Consider the following 21,687-nt stretch of genomic DNA (forward strand, 5'->3'; position numbering starts at 1 on the left):
CCACCTGTAAACCAGGGGGACAGCCATTAAGGAGGACCTGACCATATAGTCACCTGAGAAAATTGTTTTTAACTATATTACATTGGGCACCTTCTGGGCCATTCCAAAGATGAACATTTGTTCTGAAGAAGAGTTTGAATGGGTTATCCCTGGCCAAGGATGTTTTAGCTGTATTTAAAAAGAGGGCGGAAATCCCCCAATCCGATCTTCTATTCAACTATTGTGCCAGATCATAGGGTATCGGAAAAGTGACCTTTTTTACTGATGAAGGTTAACATATTAATAATTCCATGTAATCATAGCCTAGTTTGGGGGGCTGAAATTCCAATTAGCATCCATTCATCCTGAGGGTAAATAGTTTTCAGTTAGGAGAATTTTGAATGGAAGCATGAAACCTAAGAATCTGTGCAGCTAGTAACTTTAAAGAAATACAGTTTTTTCCAAAGGGAATGTTTTGCAAAGATTCACAGGAAGGGTCTCCTATAGTTTTGGCTCACTGTGCTCAACATCACGGGGAGAGTCAATTGTCTCTTTCCAGCCATATACCTCTGCCAGGTCTTGAGCTTCCTCAACATTTTGTAGCAACAGACAACTTGCAGGATCAAGCTTCTTGTTTTTCTAAGGTTTCAGTAAAATACTCTTAAAAGATGCAATAGTAATATACTGTTTGTGCTAAAAAAAAAAAAAAAAAAAGCCAAAACCCATAAATGATTTTTAATTTTAAACAAGTTTTATTGGTAGGATAGAATTGCAACAACATTCTTCAGCAGTTAACATCTTCAGCACCTGAGAACTGCCTTCTAACAGGCTGCTTGTTTTATGCAATGCAAAGAAAAAGAATTACTAGCAAGTTTTGTTGTTGTTTTTTTGGTTGGTCAACGTAGTGCCATAACTTCCTGCTTGTCCCTCAGAATCTCTTCCTCATCATCTGTATGGCTTTCATCACAGTCTCTTAAAAAAAACACACACACACACACACACAATACAATGATTATAAACAGCTTGTGTTCAAGTTCCTCAAGGAAACAAATCCTGGTAGTATTTTTTTGGTCCTGTTTCTCATACTCATGTAATGTTAGCTTGATTTATCATATTAAAAAAAGTATGCTGTGCAATTGGTAAATTGTTGCTTAAAGTATACTTTTAGCCAAAACTACCAAGTCCATTTATTTTTCTCAACTTCTGTCAAGTTGTTTCTCAACTCTCTCAACTAGGCTTGGCAGAATTTGATTTTTTTTAAATAATTTCACTGTATAATATCAATGTTTATTTTGAAGCTTTATAATTTTCATCAATTTAATTGTTAACAGTTGTGCAAAATTATGGGCGGGTCAGACAAGTATTTAATTACAGTAGATGTTGAGATTTAAAAAATTAAAGTTTTAACACCAGTAAACACAAATGGAATATTTTGATGTGTGATGCTGATAAAGTAAATATCCTTAAAATCAAATTTGAATACGTAATCAAGCAGTTTTTTTTACTTTCCTTATGTGTAAATTTTGATCATTACTGACAAAAAAATATTTCCATTAGTTTGTGTGTGCATGGTGAAATCAACGTTTAATGAAAATCTAATCCTTCCAACCCCACTCTTAGCTAAGTGGTGAGTCAAAAATACCTTCATTATCCTGTCTCTGAAAATCCCAAGCCCCAGAATGAATAAGCTAAGTAAGGGGTTTTCATTTGTACCATCAACATTGTATTAAATAGCAATCAAACAAAAAAATAATAATAATAATAAAATTTGTTTGAAATAGCTTTATAGAATCTTGAGCGTAACATTTCTTTTGCTACTTTTTTTTATTTAATTTGCAGATTTTGTTTAATTCCCTATTGATATGCACCTGCTTCATTATTAACATAGAAATTCTAAAACACGTTTCATTTCCAAAACATTGTACAAAGTTTAACTAATCCTTTTTAGGTAGAATCATTATTATTTCCATTTTATAGATGAGTTAACTGAGAGGCAGAGAAGTTAAATGACTTTTCCTAAGGTCATGCATAGAATTCGTGTCAAAGGATTTTCTGGTTTCCAGTCACATGCTCAGTCCACTGGACTGTGCTGCACCATGACTGATGACAGAAAGTTATGGAATCAATGTTTCTAATTAACCTATGCCTTTTGGTTAGTTGGAAAAGAGTTTCCACAGCAAACTGTTGATGACTTTCATTAACAGGTGCAATTTTTATGTGTCTTGGCAACAGGGTAAGGTATTTAAAACCAAAACCCAACATTAATAATCTATAGGCATTTACCAGCAAATTACACCATTTTCATAATTTCTGATAGCTTTCCCTCCCCCATGAGAGTTGCAACAAATTTCCTATCACCTAGACCTATCCACTAGCAGTGTTGTTCTACTTTCCTGGCAACAGCAATCATACCATTGTAACTGCCAGATATGGAATTCCAAGAAACATGTCAGAGGGCAGATGCAGAGGACATGGTTAAATGATGGAATTGTACAATTTTTATCAGACATCAAACAGTGACTGAGAAAATGGAAACATCCCCACTGCAATGGTCCAGAAAAAGCTTAAAAATGAAGTTCAGCTCTGAACAGTGTATGAGAACTAATGTTTTCCAATAAAAAACATAATTTCGTTATTTTCTTAAGATTGCACAAGAAAAATAAATTAGACTAGCTATGCAAGTTACTTTATGTGGTCATGAAAGTTCACATTTAATAAAGGGGTCCTTACAATTTTATTTCTAACAAAGAATAATTCTCTCTCCAATCAGAGATGTCATGAATTAGCTAGAAATTACTTGGCTAATTTATACAAGCAGCAAATTTTAGATTTATATTACTTCTAGCCCAATATATTACTATAATCTTGGTGGCTGGGGACTATTTTTTCTCATTTTTAATGGATTGTATTCCCTTATACATGTAAAGATGAAAAGTGTATTAACTCTGTGATTTAACAAAACATTATGCAGTGTAACTTAAACATGTTAGGGCATTTTTTAATTTTTTTACTATATTGATGGGATTGTTGTAAGTCATTCAGATGAAACACATATACTAATAATTGGCCCTTTTAAAAATATAATATTTACAAGTAGTTTGCGAGTGAAGCATTTTACTATGCAGCTAAAAAAATAATAATCAGCAGGTTTAACTTACCTAAAAATATCAACTCTACTGTGGTATTTTATTTCTAAGTTATTATGGAAATCTGTAATATTTTCACTTATCTTCTTTGAATGTCTGCTGAAAGCCGATAAGTCTTCAGAGGTAAAGCTGTAAAGTTTTTCCTCAGGATCTGAAATATTTTATGTCATTTTCAGTAGCCTATGTAACAAAAGTGCAGTATCTACAATATATGGTCTCTAAAAACTTTCGCAGAACAGTAAAGTCATATCAGCAAAAACATGACATCATTAAGATAATAGTGATAAAATACTCTGGTTTAGGATGTTACTGGAAACACAAATTAATTATAACTTTGTATTATATGGCTGCATCAGTGTTTTTATTATTTTCAAGAGTTCATAATAAGGACAAAATACGATGACTTAAAGCTTGAAACACAGGGTCCATCAGCAGCTGCTACTATAGTTGCATACATTCCTATGGTCATAGATAGATAGGGTAGAGAGAGATGATTTGCTAGTTCACAATACTTCAAGAAGACTAAACAACATGGATCCCCACTCCTGGTGATATGTATGCACCAGAAGTTATACGGTCACTATGATAGGTAGAGGCTGCACCACTTCTTTATGACACTGAAGATACACAAGATAACATACCCTAACTATCCCTCAATTACTTCCACTTTTTCAGAAGCCTGTAGCAAGAAGAAGTGGTGTCAGAAGCAGAAATTAAGAGTGTGACCATCTGACAGTCTTCTCAAAAGTTACTAGTATTTTATTTCTCTTTCTCCTTTGAGTATTGTCAGTGTGCATCCTAACCCATGGGAGATTAGCAGCAACAGAAATCTACAAGGATGTGGGTTGGATGAGAACTAGTTAAATAACAACTGCAAGCCTGAAATGTGCATCATAACTCAAAACCAAGACTAAAGTAATGTTGCATTATATGTCCCAATGATGGAAGAATCTTTTAATCTGGACTACACCTTCCATGTATCATGATCCATCACGGCCAGGGACTCCCAGGAGGCACCATGGTGGCTCATCAAGAGGAGATCATGATACATTATGGAAAATGAAGCCCAGCCATAGAGGAAATCTGAGTCATGAAGCACCCAAACTACAACTTCTATGAGGGACTGTGCCACACCTGGAGTATTGCGTCCAGTTTTGGTCCTCCCCGCTACAGAAGGGATGTGGACAAATTGGAGGGAGTCTAGCAGAGGGCAATGAAAATGACTTGGGGGTTGGGGCACATGATTTATGAGGAGAGGCTAAGGAAACTGGGGTTATTTAGTCTGCAGAAGAGAAGAGTGAGGGGGGATTTGATAGCAGCCTTCAACTACCTGAAGGGGGTTCCAACGAGGATGGAGCTAGGCTGTTCTCAGTGGTAGCAGATGACAGAACAAGGAGCAATGGTCTCAAATTGCAGTGGGAGAGGTCTAGATTGGATATTATGAAACACTATTTCACTAGGAGGGTGGTGAAGCACTGGAATGGGTTATCTAGGGAGGTGGTGGAATCTCCATCCTTAGAGGTTTTTAAGGCCTGGCTTGACAAAGTCTTGGCTGGGATGATTTAGTTGGTGTTGGTCCTGCTTTGAGCAGGGGACTGGACTAGAGGACTTCCTGAGGTCTATTCCAACCCTAATATTCTATGATTTCTAAATTAAAAATTTTAGTTTTCAATTTTTCATCAAAAAGTTTAAATTGTCTGAAAGCAAAAAAAAAAAAAAAAAAAAAAAAAAAAAAGCATAACCTTAATCAACCATCTCTATTCACCATAAATTGTCCATTAAACAAATGGTCTTCATAAAGGTGGCCTTAAAAAAAACAAAAACAAAAAACCACAATCCCAGGAGGGAAGTGTTTCTTTGCCAACACTGGCTGATAACTGGCATGTGTCATCTTGAAGATGACGCATTAATAAGATTTCCTTTTTGGCCTCTATTTTTCCTGTTTGATTTAATCCTGGTGGCAGGGTTCATTTGCCGTGTTCATTATCAAAGATCAAGGAAGCAGGTGGCTGTTAAAAAACTCAGACCCAGAGGAGGTACGTGACACATCCTGTCAGATTTCTTTGATAGACATGCAGGAGGTGAGAGATCCATAAGTCTGAGCTCTCTGCAATTTGTTCCCATGCAGCTGAGCTGAAGATTATATGATGGTTAAAAGTAGGACGACCATTCTATTAAGCCAGAAAACTAGAGTTTTGCATAGCCCAGAAGGATGTGAGTACTTTGTGCTGGATCAGGTCTTTAATTTTCCACAAATCAGAGCTCAAATAATGATCATGAAGACAACAATAATGTAGTTTGCTTTACATTTTTGCAAGCATAAACACTGTTAAATGACTCTGATGTTCTCACTGTAAATAATTACCTGTATGACTTTTTAGTTCATTTTCCAAGCCAGCTAAGGCTTGTTGATCAGCAGTATATTCTAAGAGAGGGTCATTTTGTTCAGTTACATCAATGCATTCAATTTTTGAAATTTCAGTAGCAGCTCTAGATAAGGGCTGAGTAGTTAAATTTCTTGGTCTTGTCTGAGAGAGTGTACAGCAGATACGATCAGACTTCATAGATTTAGAGGAGGGTATATTTGCTGACGAAGGTCTTTGTAAACTATTATCTGAAAGAAAAACAAAAAAAAAAATCATCATTTCCTTCTAATTGTGAATCAAGATTTTAGATGTATAACAGAATTTGATCTCACTAATGTCATTTTCTGTAATTAAAGTAATGAATTATTATTAGTCTTGGCAGAATCTGATTTTTAAATAATTTTGACAGATAATATTGATGATTAGTTTTTTAGCATTTTTATCAATTTCAGTTTTCACAGTTGTACAAAATTATTGGGGGGCAAGCAATGAGGGGGTCAGGCAAATATTAGTACAGTAGACACAGATTCAAAGAAGTTAAAGCTTTAGAACCATTTTAACATGAATTGTATATTTCAACACTTGATGTTGATAAAAGTAAATATTCTTAAATCAAACTCCAATTTGAAGTTCTCAAGTAATGTTTTTCTTTCTTTGCCTACCTATACATTTTGATCATAATTGACAGAAATATTTTTCACCTGTTTGTATGTGTGCGGTGACAACAATGTTTACCAATAAAAATCTAATCCTTCCAAGCCTAACTATTATTACTGAACATGGACATAACACAATGCAAATTATAATGGGAAGTGGAATCTCTGATACTCCTTTTATAGTGCCATATAACTTTCTGGAAAAAAGTATTCTAGATTGCAAGTTAGCACACTTGCAGTACGTCTTCACTACCCGACGATCTATCTATTGGGGATTGATTTATCACGTCTAGTGTAGACGCGGATAAATCGCTCCCCGATCGCTCTGCCGTCGACTCCGGAACTCCATCACGGCGAGAGGCAGAAGTGGAATCGATGGGGGAGCGGCGGCAGTATATCCCGCACCATGAGGATGCGAGGTAAGTCAAACTAAGATACATTGATTTCAGCTACGCTATTCTCATAGCTGAAGTTGCGTATCTTAGGTCAATTCCCCTCTCCGCCCCCCCAGTGTAGACCAGGGCTTGTTCTGTGTGGCATAGAATTTTTTTCTGCCAGGTTTAAACTATTGGTTCTGCATTTTTATTTATGAGTGTCTAAAAATAAAATATGAGTGTATAAACAAATAAAGTAAAATAAAATTTCTGATTTTTTGCACTGAATTCAAAATTTATTTTAAATCTGTCAAGTAATACTTTCTAAACAATGAAAATGTCAACTTTGTTGCTCAGGATGAGTGAAGAAATATGTGAGCTGTGCCTTTTGGGAGGGAGATAGTTGAGGTTGAGAAGGATAACTGGTGAGATGAGAGAAGAATCACTTAACTGCTAATTCCTTTTGTTTGATTTTTATTTAGCATTTGTAATACAATAGCACTTAAAGGCTCTGACTGAGATCAGGACCACATTGTGCTAAGCACTGTACAAACACATAATAATAGAAAATCCCTGCCCTAGAGAGTTTATAATTTAAATAGACAAGACAGACAAAGGGAGAGAGTGGAAACTGAGGCACAGAGAAGTGGCTTACTGAAAGATATGAAATCTAAGTTTTAATTTAAAGTAAACAAAGTTGTTTGTATGGAATTTGTGAGAAAGATGGTTTGACTATATACCATTCAACATGTTGCTTAATTTTTATTGTTGGTGAAGATATGAATATATTATATTCAACAGTGTGGTCACAAGCATTTGCTATTGCTGCTTGTTAAATGTTTAAGACGTGCTTGGTACATATTTTAGGAACACGTAATACTGAAATGGAAATTTTAAGAAAGAAAGCTTTAAAATGGTTAAAAACTGACTGCAGGATCTTATCCATGGCTGCCAGTTTCAATTTCACATTTTAGGCTTGGATTTTCAAAGGCTCGTCTGGGAGTTATGCATCCAACTTCCACTGAAAAAACAACAGCAGCAAATTCTTATTACTACAACAGTGTTACAGCTGTGTTTCTTTGAGGCTTCTTGTAATATGCACAGTGTGAAAATGAGACAGACTCTCTTACTAAATATGACCCCAAATGTTGAGAATGCTACAATGGTAACATTTTTATGATGCAGAAATAGTGATACTATAAACTTATTTAAAAAATACAAATAGACCTAAATCCTGTTCACTTTTCTCAGAAACACCCTGTGGACTAAATTGGAGTCTTTTGAGTAAAGTGAGCCGTGTTTGGCCCTAGAACAGTTATTTGCAGATAAGTACTGTAATACATTCTGTTTTGTTTTTCTAGTGATTAAGTGAACTGAAATAGCCAAAACGACCTTGGGATATGTGTCTGTTATACACATATCTTAAATATGGTGGCTCCAAATTGAAGTGCCATCATTTACAGTATTTCTAGAGTAATAGACAGCAGGAAATGGTACTTCTGAAAATGATTACACAATTATCTGTAACTGTCATTGTATGACGTATCATTTCTTTAATAATAATTTTGATATAATTCTTGATTTAAACTATTGCAGAGCTGCTGCTTCCCCCAATACAAATCCCTGAAATCTCGTATCATCATCATCCACTACCCACCCACTACTGTGTACACAGAAGGGGAGATAAATCCAGGTTAAGGACTAATATCCTATTGATTTGTTGCAGATTACTCCATACCATGTATTTTGATTTCTTACGTGCAGATTAGTGGAAATTAGTTTGTGAAAATTAGGTATTTCAAATACGAGGCTGTTTTTAATATTAGAATCAAATAATAAAATTTGGCTCTGATAAAAAGAAATAGCTTTCTAATATGCAAGAGTTCCTGTAAAGATTCTTCTTTAAGCAAAGGCAATTTCAAACAATTAGCTGGTAAAGCATGTGCAACTAAAGTTCTATGGCCAATAATTTCTTCTGCCTGAAAAAAGGAAAGGCAGTGGAGACAAATAGTTCCAACTTGTGTAGTGAAAGAACCAACAAATCAGATAGCTCTCAAGCCTGCCTGCCTGTTTCATAAAGACCAGTGATACAGGACCAAGGTAAACTGGTTATATTTATGTGACTGTTTTGCATTCAACTACAGTACAGGTACAGCGCATTCCTAAACTACCATCAAGTGAACATTCTTAATGATGTCAATTACTCTCTTCATACAACTAAAACTATCTTGGAACTTTAAGGAGTTGTCATACACCTTTAAATCTACAAGTTCCCTGGTGATGACAGTGAGTTAAAAATGTGAACCAATATGAAATTTAATCATGCAGTCATTGTGTATCTTTGAACACAGTAAGCTGCAGAGAGAAAATAGTTACTACCTATTTTCTCTTTTTATATACCTTTTATTATTCTCTCACAGGCTCTTTTTAGATATTAGATCAATTTTATGATGTTTTCTCTGGATTTTGGGAGACCAGGCAAATTGTGGCAGTGATGCACTTGCAAATTTATTTATTCACACTATCACCTGTACTAACCACATCTTTCCAACTACTTCAGAGCCAGATTCAACTCTCATGGAAGAGTCCATAGCAAAGCCTTCACTGACTTCACTAGACATTGATAGGATATGCTATAATAAGCTGTAAGGGAAAAGTCAAAGAAAAGATGGTTAAAATTAGTGGACTCAGTCTAAGGTTGTGCAGCACAGAAGCCAGCACTTAATATGTCAGGAGGCTACCATATGTTGGTGTTGCTGTCTGCCTGTTGCCAGGGCCACCTACTGTTATATCTCAAACACTGATTGTAGGGAAAGCAAACTGTCATGTAGCTCCTTGCACCTTTAGTGAGTTGCTGCTGTCTGTCTGTTGTTGAGCTCACCCTCAGCCCAACCCTAAATGCTGGCATCAGGAAGACCTTTGGGACTGCAATTTGAGAATCACAGTCTGACTTCTGAGTTTGTTATTGGATTTATCCATCTTTCAAATTGAGTTTGCATGACTTTCATTTTTGGGGATGCGACTGAGGCAAAATTGGGGATCCTGGTCTAATTTTTTTCCCCAGTGTTCCCCAGATTACTTGAGGGACAACTGACTACACTTCAGATTTTTCATTTTTCCAATATCTAAATCTAAAGTTAAACTGAGTAGACTCTATAACTGCCTATTTTAGAAAAGAATAGTAAACTAGCATTCAAAAAATAATTAAATACAAATTGTATCAGACAGATCTAAGTCCCCGATCCAACAAATCACTGAAGCATGTGCTTAGCTTTAAATCAACAGGACTACTGATATGTTAAAGTTAGCCTGGTTTACCTAACCTGCTAAATCAAGGCCTCCGAAAATTGTTATCTTGTCAATATTCTTACCAGTGGGTGACTTGTGCATTAATGTCCATGGCGAAACTCCAGCACATAAGTTTTGTAGTTCCAAACTACTTGAAGATCTGCTCAGTTCACTTTGCAAGACATCCTGTACTACAGAATCATCAGCATATTCACTTAAGCTAGTGTCTCTGAACCAATGTCCCTTTCCTGAAATAAAAAACGCAACATAAATAGCACCAGGAAAATATTAACACTTTTTTTCATGCTAATATTTATTTAGTCTGTGAGACTGTAGCTGCTGTATTATTTAATATTTTTAAAGAGAAGGGTCAACTGTGCTATAATTAAAAATTTCACACAAAAATATACAATATATTTTAAAGTGACATGTAGAGAATTTGTTATACTTTTTTATTTTACAGATTCTATACTTCAACAAGAAGGATTTAGTAACTTTTCATTAATCATTTCAGATGCTCTAATGGAAGCCATTAGAAGTAACAGAATAGGCATAATTTTAAGCAAACCATCACATCAAAATTTACCACCAGCAGAAAGGTGTGAATGCTGACCGGAGTCCAAATTCTCAGGTGACAGAGAGAGAGAAAAATCAAATATATTGGTGTAATTTACAACTTAAAATAGGGGACAGGATTATCCTATGCTTTCTTACATTCCGTTAGTTGATCTTCTTGGCAGAGCAACATATCATACCAATATCAGCCAATTTATCATATTGACCTATAAACTATACCACAGGACCTAGTACATGCTTATATACAAGTAGAAATACATCTACGCACAGATAAAGGTTATGATGCACTGCAACATATGTACTCAATATGTAAAGTTCAGTTGTGGAGGATTTTATTTCCAGATTGTTACCTGAAACTGAAGTACAGTTTGTAGAGCTGCAATCTGAGAAAGGTGAAGGAATTGAATCAAGTGTTACTTGCTTAGAATTTGCATGCAAAATAAAGAATCCCTCAAGTCCTTGATATTGTGTCAAAGTAGGTTTTTCTCTTAGGGCTACTTCCTGTAACAACTAGGATAAAAGACAAAATATTAAAGACAACTAGAGGCTTATATTGTCTACTTATATTAGACCATGCCAAGTCAATTGTAATACAATGTTCACATCATAAAACCTGAAATCATTCTAATTAATATAAAAGTATTTTTGTGAAAGGTTTACAGTTTTAGACATGGGATATTTCTAAAAAAATAAATCCTAAAAACCTATCTTACTTAGTAGTCACCAACGTAATCAGAGTATTACCTCCACTGATCTTCACGCTTCTGTTAAGCCATTGAAGGTATGACTATACAGGGATCCAAAAACAAAACAAAAAAACAAAAAAACCCCACAGCTGAGCCAGCTCAACTGACTTGGACTCATTCGCCAGGGCTGCAAAATCACTGTGAAGATGTTCGGGCTTAGGCTGCTGAGGGTCCCAGAGCTCAGGCTCTAGCCCAAGCCTGAATGTCTACATAGTGATTTTTAGCCCCGCAAGACCAAGCAAGCCACAACCATGCTGCGGGTCTTTTATCCCACTGTAGGCATACTCTGTGATCTGCAACCATGAAAAGAGAGTCAAGATTACTTGCCTTGATGAACACACAAAGACTGCATTCATAAATGGAAGCAAGCAAGCAAACTTGCCCCTTGGACCTATATTCAGTGAGAGATGTTTGAATACTGCAGGTTTCATAGGAAGGCATGCACAACCTGAGACAGCAAAGTTAAGGGGGAAGGGAGGGTGAGCAGCAGACCTCACAGAGCAGCCCTTCTGACTAGTTGCCTGTTTGTTCTTGCTCCTTCTGAACTATCCCCATAGAAGACTGAAAGTGGGGGGGGGGGTGAAAGCACTTTTATCTTCCCCAGTTGAAAGGCTGGGCCAGTGACAGCCAGCCCTCCGCCTGCCCCACTAAAATTACATTCATGATTACCACTATTTTTAATGGAGTTACTTTGTTACTACATATTAATGTGCAGTATTTCATGGTAACTACTGTATATAGTTAACTACCAGTACCACTCTACTGCATTGTGCCAAGATAAAACGTTGAAAAAGGAGACAGGGCAATTATGCAATATTTAGGGAATAGGCATAAAACATTTTACCACTGAAGCCTCTGTAGTTACAGGTAAAATCAAACTCTTGCTTGTGTGGAAACTGTTACATTCCAGTGAATCTTTATTGTTTTTCAGTGATCTTGTCGTGAGGGAAGGTTCATTGCTGCCTAATTTAGGAAGGTCAAAAGTCTTCTCAGGTAACATACAAGCACTAAGAGATCTTCTAGAAGTCTGTGTTTTAATGCTTTCTTTTTCGGTTACAGCACTTTCATGAGGACTGCTGAGAACTGTTTCTTCTGTGCTAGAATGGATGCAATCAGTATACATTCTTTCATGATTCACTGTAGATGTTCTTGCAGATGAAACTAAACAAAAAAGGACAAACTGGATGTCTACAGATAGTCTCAGGGAATTCAAAACAAAAATGTGCAGTCTGACAGCATTTTACTGTTAGATAGCCCCAAGATGTCAAATAAGCAATTCATAAGGAGAGCAATTGACTTTCATGTAAACTTACAGCTTGATTTTCAGAGACACTGGGCAGCCAGAGCTCTCATTGAAATCTATGGCAACCACCGGTGCTCAGCTTCTCTAAAAATCAGACCTGTAATAACTCATTATCCATGAATGTATTAAGTTATTTTGTATCTGACATTCCTAGAGGGGCAGCTATCTGCAAGAAAATGCTTTATGAAATTGTAACTTTTCCTTTTAAAAAAGGTGTGAGATCTGATTGGAAACAGTTGAACAACTGCAATAGCAGCATTATATTTTTACTACAAAAAAGCGAGATGGCTACCTGGAAGTACATTTCTTTGAAAGCAGTAGCAGCTATGGATACATACTCTTGGGACATGTATCTTTTTTTAAGGTTTTTTTTTTCTTTTTATCTTAAGACATAGCTATTTGCCTTTCCTTCTCTGCCCCCAAGGCCACACCTCACTGTCCGACTGTCAGTTTCTCTTTCACCATTTGGGCCTGAGCTTGAACCAAATGCAAAAAAAGAGACTGGCTGAGCACATACAAGGACTAGTTTTTGACAGCTTGCAAGGAACAATTAAATGTAAAATCTTAATCTGACATACTAATAATTTAAACACTAATTATTAAAGAAAAATGGCATAGTAAAATAACACAGTTTTCTGATTCTGGAATAAGAAATAAATGGTTTTCTGATTAGTGCTTAATAATGATTTCACAATACAAAGCTGTCAAATTTTCAGACCTCTTTCATTACTCCATCCACAAAATTTTGCAGGTACATCTATATAAGTATTCAAATACTGCCTTTGTGCAAGCAAAACAGACAGACAGCTAACCAGGCACCCAGTCTGCAAACATAAAAGCCTATGTGTACATGAAAATTGATGCACACAATTTGTGAATATAGCAATGTGGTCCATTAAAACTTTGAGTTAAGGGGCCATTCTGAGCGGTTGTATAAGCGTACAGTCCATTTAACTCTCATTCTCTAAATAAACCTAGAGACTTTGGACCAAATCCTCACCTAGTGTAATTGAATCATAATTATTCATGCCATATACCCACATATTGCAAACATTATCTCTCCTTAATAATCAAGCTATAAACTTGTTTTTCTGCATGCCATACAATAAGGCCACATGACCTAAAATAAATATTCAAAGTATCTTTAAAGAACAAATGTTTTTACTTTTAGTACAAAAAAACTATTGTATTTAATTGGTTACAATTCTGTCTGCTACAAACACAGAAAGATCATCATATAAAATACTGTACTGCCTACTAGAACAAAAGTTATTTTCTCTCTCCCCAAGTAAGGAAAGTGATAGCAAAAAATAATCTTACCAAAATTTACCTTTAGAAATTTCTTTAATGGGAACTGTGCTTCTACCACGAGGAATGAAAAGGTCTTTTTTGTCAGATGTAGAAGCAGAATTAAGAGATGTCTGGCTAGTTACATCAGCAGCTGGTTCTGGTAAAAAGTCTGATATTGTATCCTTCTGATTTTCAGGTACTGCATCACTTTGGATTTAAAAAAAAAAAAAAAGAAAAAAATTTCACACACAAAGGCTCCTAACAGACAATCACATCCAAATATTAGATAGTTTTTGGGAGGTCATGGAAGTTGCACAAGTGTCAATGGCAGTACTCTATATTGACTAATTTTTAGGAAACAAAAGTGAAATAAAACAGTATTAAAAAAGTTAAAAGGGCTTGATTACAGTGATTCCCAGTTTTGCCTGGACATACTAAATTAACACGAGGGTATTTCTTTAAGAACATAATGTAATCACAGAGCCAGCTTTCAATAATATAGTGCCTTGGATTTCTTGGCCCCCAAATCCTGATATGAAAGTACACAGAGGTCATTGTGCATGCAAGGAAAGATTTTCACTCATTCAAAAGTGTGTGTTGCACATTTAAAGTGTGGGGTTTTTTTTAAAGCATCTTGCAACCTCTAATGTCTTCACTAACAAGTCATCTATGTAAGGTGAGATGAAAACCTTCCAGCAGTGACGAATAATGGAATAGTCAGGATCTTTGAAAAGACCCAGAGGGATGGGGAAGTCAAATGACAGTGTCATGTATTAAAGACACTAGTCACCTAACATAAACGGAATATATTTTTATGAGTAGGATGAAAAAATGCACCTCATGGGCATCTTCAAATCAATTAATGCCAACAAGTCCACCAGATTCCACAGCTGCGTCTTCATTGAAACTTATCATGAAAAAATTCAGCTGCTTCAGATCCAAGACATGACTGTTCCCCTTCCTCTACCACAAGGATCTCTGCCTTTTCTGCGACCTTGCAACTGTCTTTGGGGCTGCATATCCATATATATCATCATACGAACGGATCCACAGTATAGGCTTGTTGCCTTCTAGATGATCTGGGACTCATGGCATTGATTCACCCACTCCCAGGAGCGGCAACAGGGTTTTTGCCGCCCTAGGGGGCAGCGGGCCTCCTCTGAGCATTCGGCAGCGGGGGGGTCCTTCCGCTCCGCGCCTTCGCGTCACTTCGGCGGTGGGTCCCAGAGCGAGTGAAGGACCTGCCACTGAATTTCCGCCGAAGACCCAGAGCGGAAGGACCCCCCGCCGCTGAATTTCCGCCGAGGGCGGCAAAATGCCGCCCCCTAAATCCTGCCGCCTTAGGCGACCGCCTAGGGTTGCCTAGTGGGAGTACCAGCCATGCCCACTCCTAAGAGTGGCTGGAGAACTGAAGCTGCAGTCTCAATGGAGAGCACTGCCTTTTAAAATTTGTTTCGCATAACAAATATTCAAATTCACATTCAGGCTCTTATGGCCTGGAAAGGGTTTTTATAACGAAATATTTTCTTTAACTCAAAAAAAAATATGCAACAAACACTTTAATAATGAGGTTCATAGTATTGTACTGTACTGTTATGGCAAAATGTTTGCTCAACTATGATATGTCAGTCATAACAGATCACTGGTTCAATTCCTGGAAAGTAATGAAATCACAAACTACCCTATCATATTGTTCCATTTACCTTTGTTCATTACTCAATTTAGTGGATCCAACTTCCATCACTACAGAGTTACATGATTCATCTAGATCCTCTTCACAAGACTAATTTAAAAAAAATACATACAGATACAGAGAGAGAGAGACAAATTAGCTAAACAATTCAAAGAATACATCACCACAGTGAGTAAAAAATTGGATAGATTACTTTTGTGTGACCTCTGTACAGTTGGTGCCATCAAGGGAGAAATACTAGGAACATTTATTTACTTTGGAAAACTGAACTTTCTATGGATGGACTGACAGCATTAACAATATACCAAAACAAGTACTTTAACTATATTTCTGGTGATCTACAGTATCCCATTTCAGTTTGAAGTCTAGCCAACTCAACTTTTCTGTTTGGCTCTTACTAATTTGAAATTTTAATTGCTCAATTTGTTTAAAGGGTATAGGATAATTAAACTGAACCATTTGCAGTTTACTGTTAAGAAACATTTACTTACATCATTGAGTACCTCAATTTTCAAAGCAGACTCAAGGTTCCCAGGAACTGTGTCAGACTCTTCTGCTCTAAAAAGAGCTGTCCAATACTTTTTCATATCTTCAACTGGGAAATACAATTAGAATAGTGCATTCATTTTTTTAAAAAAACATTTTTATGTATTAAGTTACTGGGTTGGGGGGTTTTGGGGAGGTGGAGGGAGGCTGTTTTGTTATTTTAACCACAATAAGTTTCCCTTGTTTCCTGACTACCCACATAGATCTTCGGGAAAGAACAATCTACTTGCAGTTGTTCAGTGAATATGGACATGAGAAAGAATTGTAAGGAACTAATAGAAGTCCAACAAACCTATTAAATCATCATCATCATCTCCTCCTCCTTCTCCTCCACTCAGAGCATCATCAGGTTCATTCATCAATTCATGCTTAGGTCTGAATTCATCTGCTTGAATACCAGATATTTGATCAACTGGCATTCTTAAAAGAAGAAGAAAAAGAGGAGTCAAGTCTTTAAAAGTTACAGTATTATTACTATCACTCTCATACTACTATAGTGAACACTGTCACTTCATACAGACACTAAAGTTTGGGCCTCATCATGCAGAGCTGCTTGTGAGAAAGGCTGAGCACCCTTGACTTCTGTAGGCATTGATGGTACTTAGTACCTCCCAGAAACAGGGGATAACAAAATTATCGAGCACCCTCTATGCTTCAGATAATGTATTCTTACAGTAGTAAGGCTCCTTGAGAGTGAACTGAAACTCCTAATTTTTGTTAATAATACCATCAAGTTCTACAAGAGATTGTTATTTTTGTATTGATATTAAAGAAAACCCCTCTAAAATAATTCCAAAATAATGATTCATCAAAATATGGACATAATTAGTAATTTATTTTACAGGGGGAAAAAACAACACAATCACCTCATCTAAATTTCCCAATATTTGTTTAATATGTTCTCAAATATCCAGATAAAATTGCTTTAGATTGCTCATATTAACAAATGCAGCTATTTCTGGATTCTTTTATTAGCAGTGTGTGATTCAGTGACTACCTTCTATGCTTCTTCAGCCACAGTTTCTCCATATAGTTCAGGCTTTCTTCTTTGAATTCAATTTTAACAGGTTTTCTCAAAATTGTGAGATGGGTCTGTACCTCACAAACGCCCATGGATTCTATAAGTATAAGGAAAACTGTAATATGTATCATTCGAATATGTTAATAATATGCTTTCCTTTTATTAAACTATAAAAGTCATTTTAATTAATAGTCTATGCTTGATTTAGATATCGGCTTATTCATGAAATTTAAAAGGTTAATCTCATATTATTCATATTCTGTTCAGAGAGTTATCTGCAAATTGCGGTCTATATGAAAAGTGAGTTTACAATCTAATTTGGATTGATTGGATTTGACTGAAAAAATAAATCACACACTCTCTCTCTCTTTCTCTTTTAGGGCTAAATCATCATACCCTGTGCGAAAACAAGCTTTAAACTGAACATTTATTCAGGGTTGGGTAGCTGAAGTCAGCTGACTTCTTCTGCTCCTCAATTGGTAGCAAATAAATTGGAAGTTAAAAGGATATATGTAAAGATTCCACTGACAAGCAGTAAAGGAGAACTGTACAGTTAAGTTTTTCTCATGCCTAATGAAAGACAAGGAACTAGCTGTTTAAAACAATGACATATCCTTCAAGATATGTGCATTATCTGTACTATATAAGCTTGCTAATTAATTCTGACAGTCATGTACTTGGAGGTATGAGAACTCAAAAACAGATTTACATGGGATAACTGAGTGTCCAGATTGATATGTAAGACCTCAAACTTGCACACATTTTTGTCTTACCTTTATGCATTGAAAGCAACTGGGCTGCTCACATGCATAAAGCTAAGCCCATGCACATTTGCAGGATCAAAGCCCATGGATTTCCAAATAAAAACCCCAAATCACCAGGAAAGGTATTAGTAAAGGTATAAGATTATTCTAAATGTATCAAGTAGCATAGTATACTTCAGAAAGAGAGAGCACAGCAAACTGTTATCTATATACTAGTGGAGACACAGAATATCCTGCACAAATCCAAGTAAACACGATTTTGTTTCGTGGTTCATGATTAACGAATGATCACATCTCTTCACAGGGAAGGATTCAACCTGATACCAGAGATTGATGCGGATACTCAGCTATCAGAGAAAAAGAAAATGCACTAAGATGTAACGTACATAATCCTGAGGCATGTGCATTGCTCACCTCTATAAACAGGCTGTAATTATTAGGCTTTGAATTTACTAGTATAGAGGTCTCAGGTGAAAGCAAGAGAGACAAGATTGGAGAGGTATATGACAGAAGTTCTTTGCACTCTTAGCAAGTACCTTTGAGCTGAATATCTGAAAAATCTGTGGCAGCTAAATCTTATTAAATTAGTTTTACAGATTTCACTGAAGAACAGCGATTGACTTGCCCAGGGTCACAGAAATCAGAAATAGAACTCTGGTCCCCTGCACCATCAGTAGACAACACTGTCTGTATACTATTCCACTATTCTAAATAATAATGAGAATACTTCACTTTAAGGAAAATATATTCACTATTCCTAGAGAATATTATCTCCACCAACAGTGTCTTAGAAACAATTCCAAATACTTAAGTCATTGTTTGCAAAGTACATAAAAAGGCTATAATATTCCAATAACATAATGTGGCCTACTTGAACAAACTGAAGTTATAGAAACAGATTAATCAGCATTCAGGGTGCTTCAATATACAAACAAAAGCACTAATATTCATTTGGTGTGTCTTACATAGTGTATACTTGAGGAACCATATAACCATCACAATAACAATATGAAAAAAACAAACAGTAACATTTGAAAAATATTCCAGAAAGTACAGTCTTCCTAGCAGTACATAAATGAGCATGCCTGTTCTGTGCAGAGCTCCATTCTGGTCTTTATTTGGTTCTAGGGAGCCCGGCATCAGTTTCCCTTCGCACCAGAGCTCCTCAGTAAGTCCTTTGTCACATACCAATGCTCCTTCTTAGGGACTAGTTTATCAATGTACAATTTGCTCAAATACAGTCTCTTTCATTGAAGACTCCCACAAGGTACAGCTCCTCCTTTCCCTTCCTCCTCCTATTGCAGCTTCAAATAAAGTCTGTTTCTGAGGTCTTTCACTTGGCACCGCCACTCCTTTGTGAAACTCGTCTAACACAGCTACTTCTTATTCTCTCTCCTGTCAGAGTGCTCTGGCTTCTTTTCTTAAACCTGTGCTCCCTGGATTCTGGGTCACGCCTCCAGAAGGCTTCTCCAATTACTTCCCTCAGCAACCCTTTCAGCAGCTCAGCCCCAGCTCAAACAGTTCCTCCCTTCCTTTTGTCCACTCTTCCCAGTCTCATAAAGCCTAGGTACCGTCCACTTCAATCAATCATCAGCAGTTAATCAGCCAGAGGCCTCCTCTTTCAGTCAATTGGGCATCAAAGAATCAGTCACACTTCCACCCTCTGACACACATTTTATCAATCTATTTGATGTATTGTTAAATCAGTGCAATGGGTGGATAGGAAATGATTTACTATCTAAGAAAGAGGCGTACAGTTTGTGTCATGAACTATGTCACCTTCCAGTAGCATGGTAATCAGCTGGAGACTTAGAAATGGTCATTTTAATAAAAAATTATAAATTCATACATTACAAGTTGATACTGTAAAGGCTGATATAGGCTCATCAATACATAAGCTTTTGAGAATATACACTATTGACCAAAATGGGTTCAGTTTTCTTTTTAAAAATGTATTTAGCAGAAACTAATTCGTACCTGGTTGAGCCTCATCAGAGTTCTGGTCCTTTTTGTGTTCATGATTTCCATTTCTCCATTGAGTTAAAGCTTCTTGAAAGGACGCTGCAGATTCTTCCTCATCAAAAGTACCATACAGTAATAATCCACCATTCTGATTCTCAAAAACTACCCCTGTTGGTACTGAGGAAACTTCCTGAATCAATTTTAGAAAAGTAATCAATCAAATATGTCCTAATGGCAACAATCTTCCCCACCACACATACAAATACCGGATGACAAAGGATTAATGGTTTCGCATCTTAACTGCTGAAGGGATTCAGTTCTTGGATGTGGTACCCTTTCTTATGCGTTACCTTTGGGTTACACTGTGATCAAGATAATTCAAGGCTATTTTTGGAAATAGCTCCTTTTGGCCAGATTGAATTGAGATGCCCCATCAACAGAGCTCTAAGCCAGACTGCTAAACAAACGCATAAAGGAATACAGATTTATAGCCACAGAGTTTAAGGCCAGAAGGGACCACCAGATTATCCAGTCTGATTTAGTGTATATCACAGGCCACATGCACACTAAATTCAACTAGGAATGAATGCAATTTCTAAATGAAGTTATCACTACTATTACGTATAAAATAGTTTATTATAGCGATATAGTGATAAGTATAAAATAGTTTATTATTAAAAGAAAATAGTTAATTCTAATGCTATAGAATTAATCTGCCAAAAGTCTAATAGAATCAGGGCTTGTTTAATTACAAGCAAAGCAGTAGCAATCTGAGGTCCTGCATCTCATGCAGGCCACATGCATAAACATGGATCAGACGGCTGGACCAAATGGATAGCCTGATCTGACTAGTCAATTTGTGGCACCAGAAATCACAGGGCCAATACACTTTAAGGAATTATGAGTGTAAAAATGGAATTTTCTGTTTTACAGGAATACACAGCTCACAGAAATTCCTCAGCCTACCTCAGCACTGCCTGTTGACATTAGCAGAGATGAAGAAATGTCTGACATGAGCTGATTCTTGCTATTTGCTGTCTTCTGCTCATGATTCTTTTTGGATTCATCAGGATTGCAGTCTTTCATGAACTGATGGGTAGCTTCTAATTTTCCAACTGATACATGGGTTTTTGCCTACAAACAACATAGACCACCAGATTAATTCAAAATAAACACACACACTTTCCACTAAACAATGCTCAAATTACAGAGGCAGAAGCATAAAAGAAGCAGAGCAGACCACAGAATGATGGTGGACCGAACATATCCTATCTTCAACAATCTGAATAAAACCAAATATTCAGATCAGACAGGAATGTAAGAGACTACCAGATTATTTAATGAATATGGGAGATAATCTACGCAGCGCATGTCATACGTTAAAAGAACTTTATAATCAACGTGCTATAAAAGTTGTAACTAATGAAGGTCAATCAGATATTGGTTATATTCTGTCGTCTTTTTTGAACTGCAGCTGGAGAGACCCTTAAGAGGTGAAACTGATTTAAATATCTCAAAGAAATACCAATCAACGTATCAACAGTAGTGTGACGGACCAAGCGTATGAACTAGTTTAAAGATCTAGACAAATTAACCTAGGTCAAAGGCTGGAAGTTGTTCTTAGATGACAATGATAATTTTAATCACAATGTTGTTGTAGCTGTGTTGGTCCCAGAATATTAGAAAGACCAGGTGGGTGAGATGATATTTTTTATTGAATCAACTTCTGTTGATGAAAGACTCAAGCTTTCTCCAACAGAAGCTGGTCCAATATAGGATATTACCTCACCCACCTGGTCTCTTTAATTCCATTGCCACTTTCCTTTATTCCTCTGCAACTTACATTAGTAAAAAGCAAACTGCTCCATAAATTTCATCTTATGAGGCCCATACTTGAACAATTACCTAACTGAGAAAAGATAAAACCAAAGAGAATAGAAAAAAGAATGCATTTCCATTTGTCCTGTGGAAATATTT

The 21,687-nt window shown here is 36.4% G+C and overlaps 1 protein-coding gene across 5 annotated transcripts in view; it reads right to left on the minus strand.

Moving 5' to 3' along the window:
- Window positions 1-708: 708 nt before the first annotated feature.
- ZBBX (zinc finger B-box domain containing) overlaps window positions 709-21,687 on the minus strand; it is a 41,634-nt gene continuing 20,655 nt past the window's right edge. For 4 of the 5 annotated variants that reach the window (XM_054040690.1, XM_054040693.1, XM_054040691.1 and 1 more), the window contains 13 exons: window positions 20,677-20,844; window positions 19,726-19,900; window positions 16,961-17,081; window positions 16,256-16,383; window positions 15,909-16,012; window positions 15,428-15,507; window positions 13,765-13,931; window positions 11,976-12,292; window positions 10,736-10,895; window positions 9,893-10,057; window positions 5,491-5,739; window positions 3,138-3,276; window positions 709-951 (listed from right to left, as the gene is read on the minus strand). In XM_054040690.1, the coding sequence (XP_053896665.1) occupies window positions 876-951; window positions 3,138-3,276; window positions 5,491-5,739; window positions 9,893-10,057; window positions 10,736-10,895; window positions 11,976-12,292; window positions 13,765-13,931; window positions 15,428-15,507; window positions 15,909-16,012; window positions 16,256-16,383; window positions 16,961-17,081; window positions 19,726-19,900; window positions 20,677-20,844 (2,049 nt within the window). In that variant the 3' untranslated portion in view covers window positions 709-875. Of the gene's footprint in view, window positions 952-3,137; window positions 3,306-5,490; window positions 5,740-9,892; window positions 10,058-10,735; window positions 10,896-11,975; window positions 12,293-13,764; window positions 13,932-15,427; window positions 15,508-15,908; window positions 16,013-16,255; window positions 16,384-16,960; window positions 17,082-19,725; window positions 19,901-20,676; window positions 20,845-21,687 lie in introns of those variants that run through there. The other variant, XM_054040694.1, reaches the window with a different exon arrangement.

This window comes from Malaclemys terrapin, chromosome 9 (genome assembly GCF_027887155.1).
Source record: "Malaclemys terrapin pileata isolate rMalTer1 chromosome 9, rMalTer1.hap1, whole genome shotgun sequence".
Classification (NCBI taxonomy): domain Eukaryota; kingdom Metazoa; phylum Chordata; order Testudines; family Emydidae; genus Malaclemys; species Malaclemys terrapin.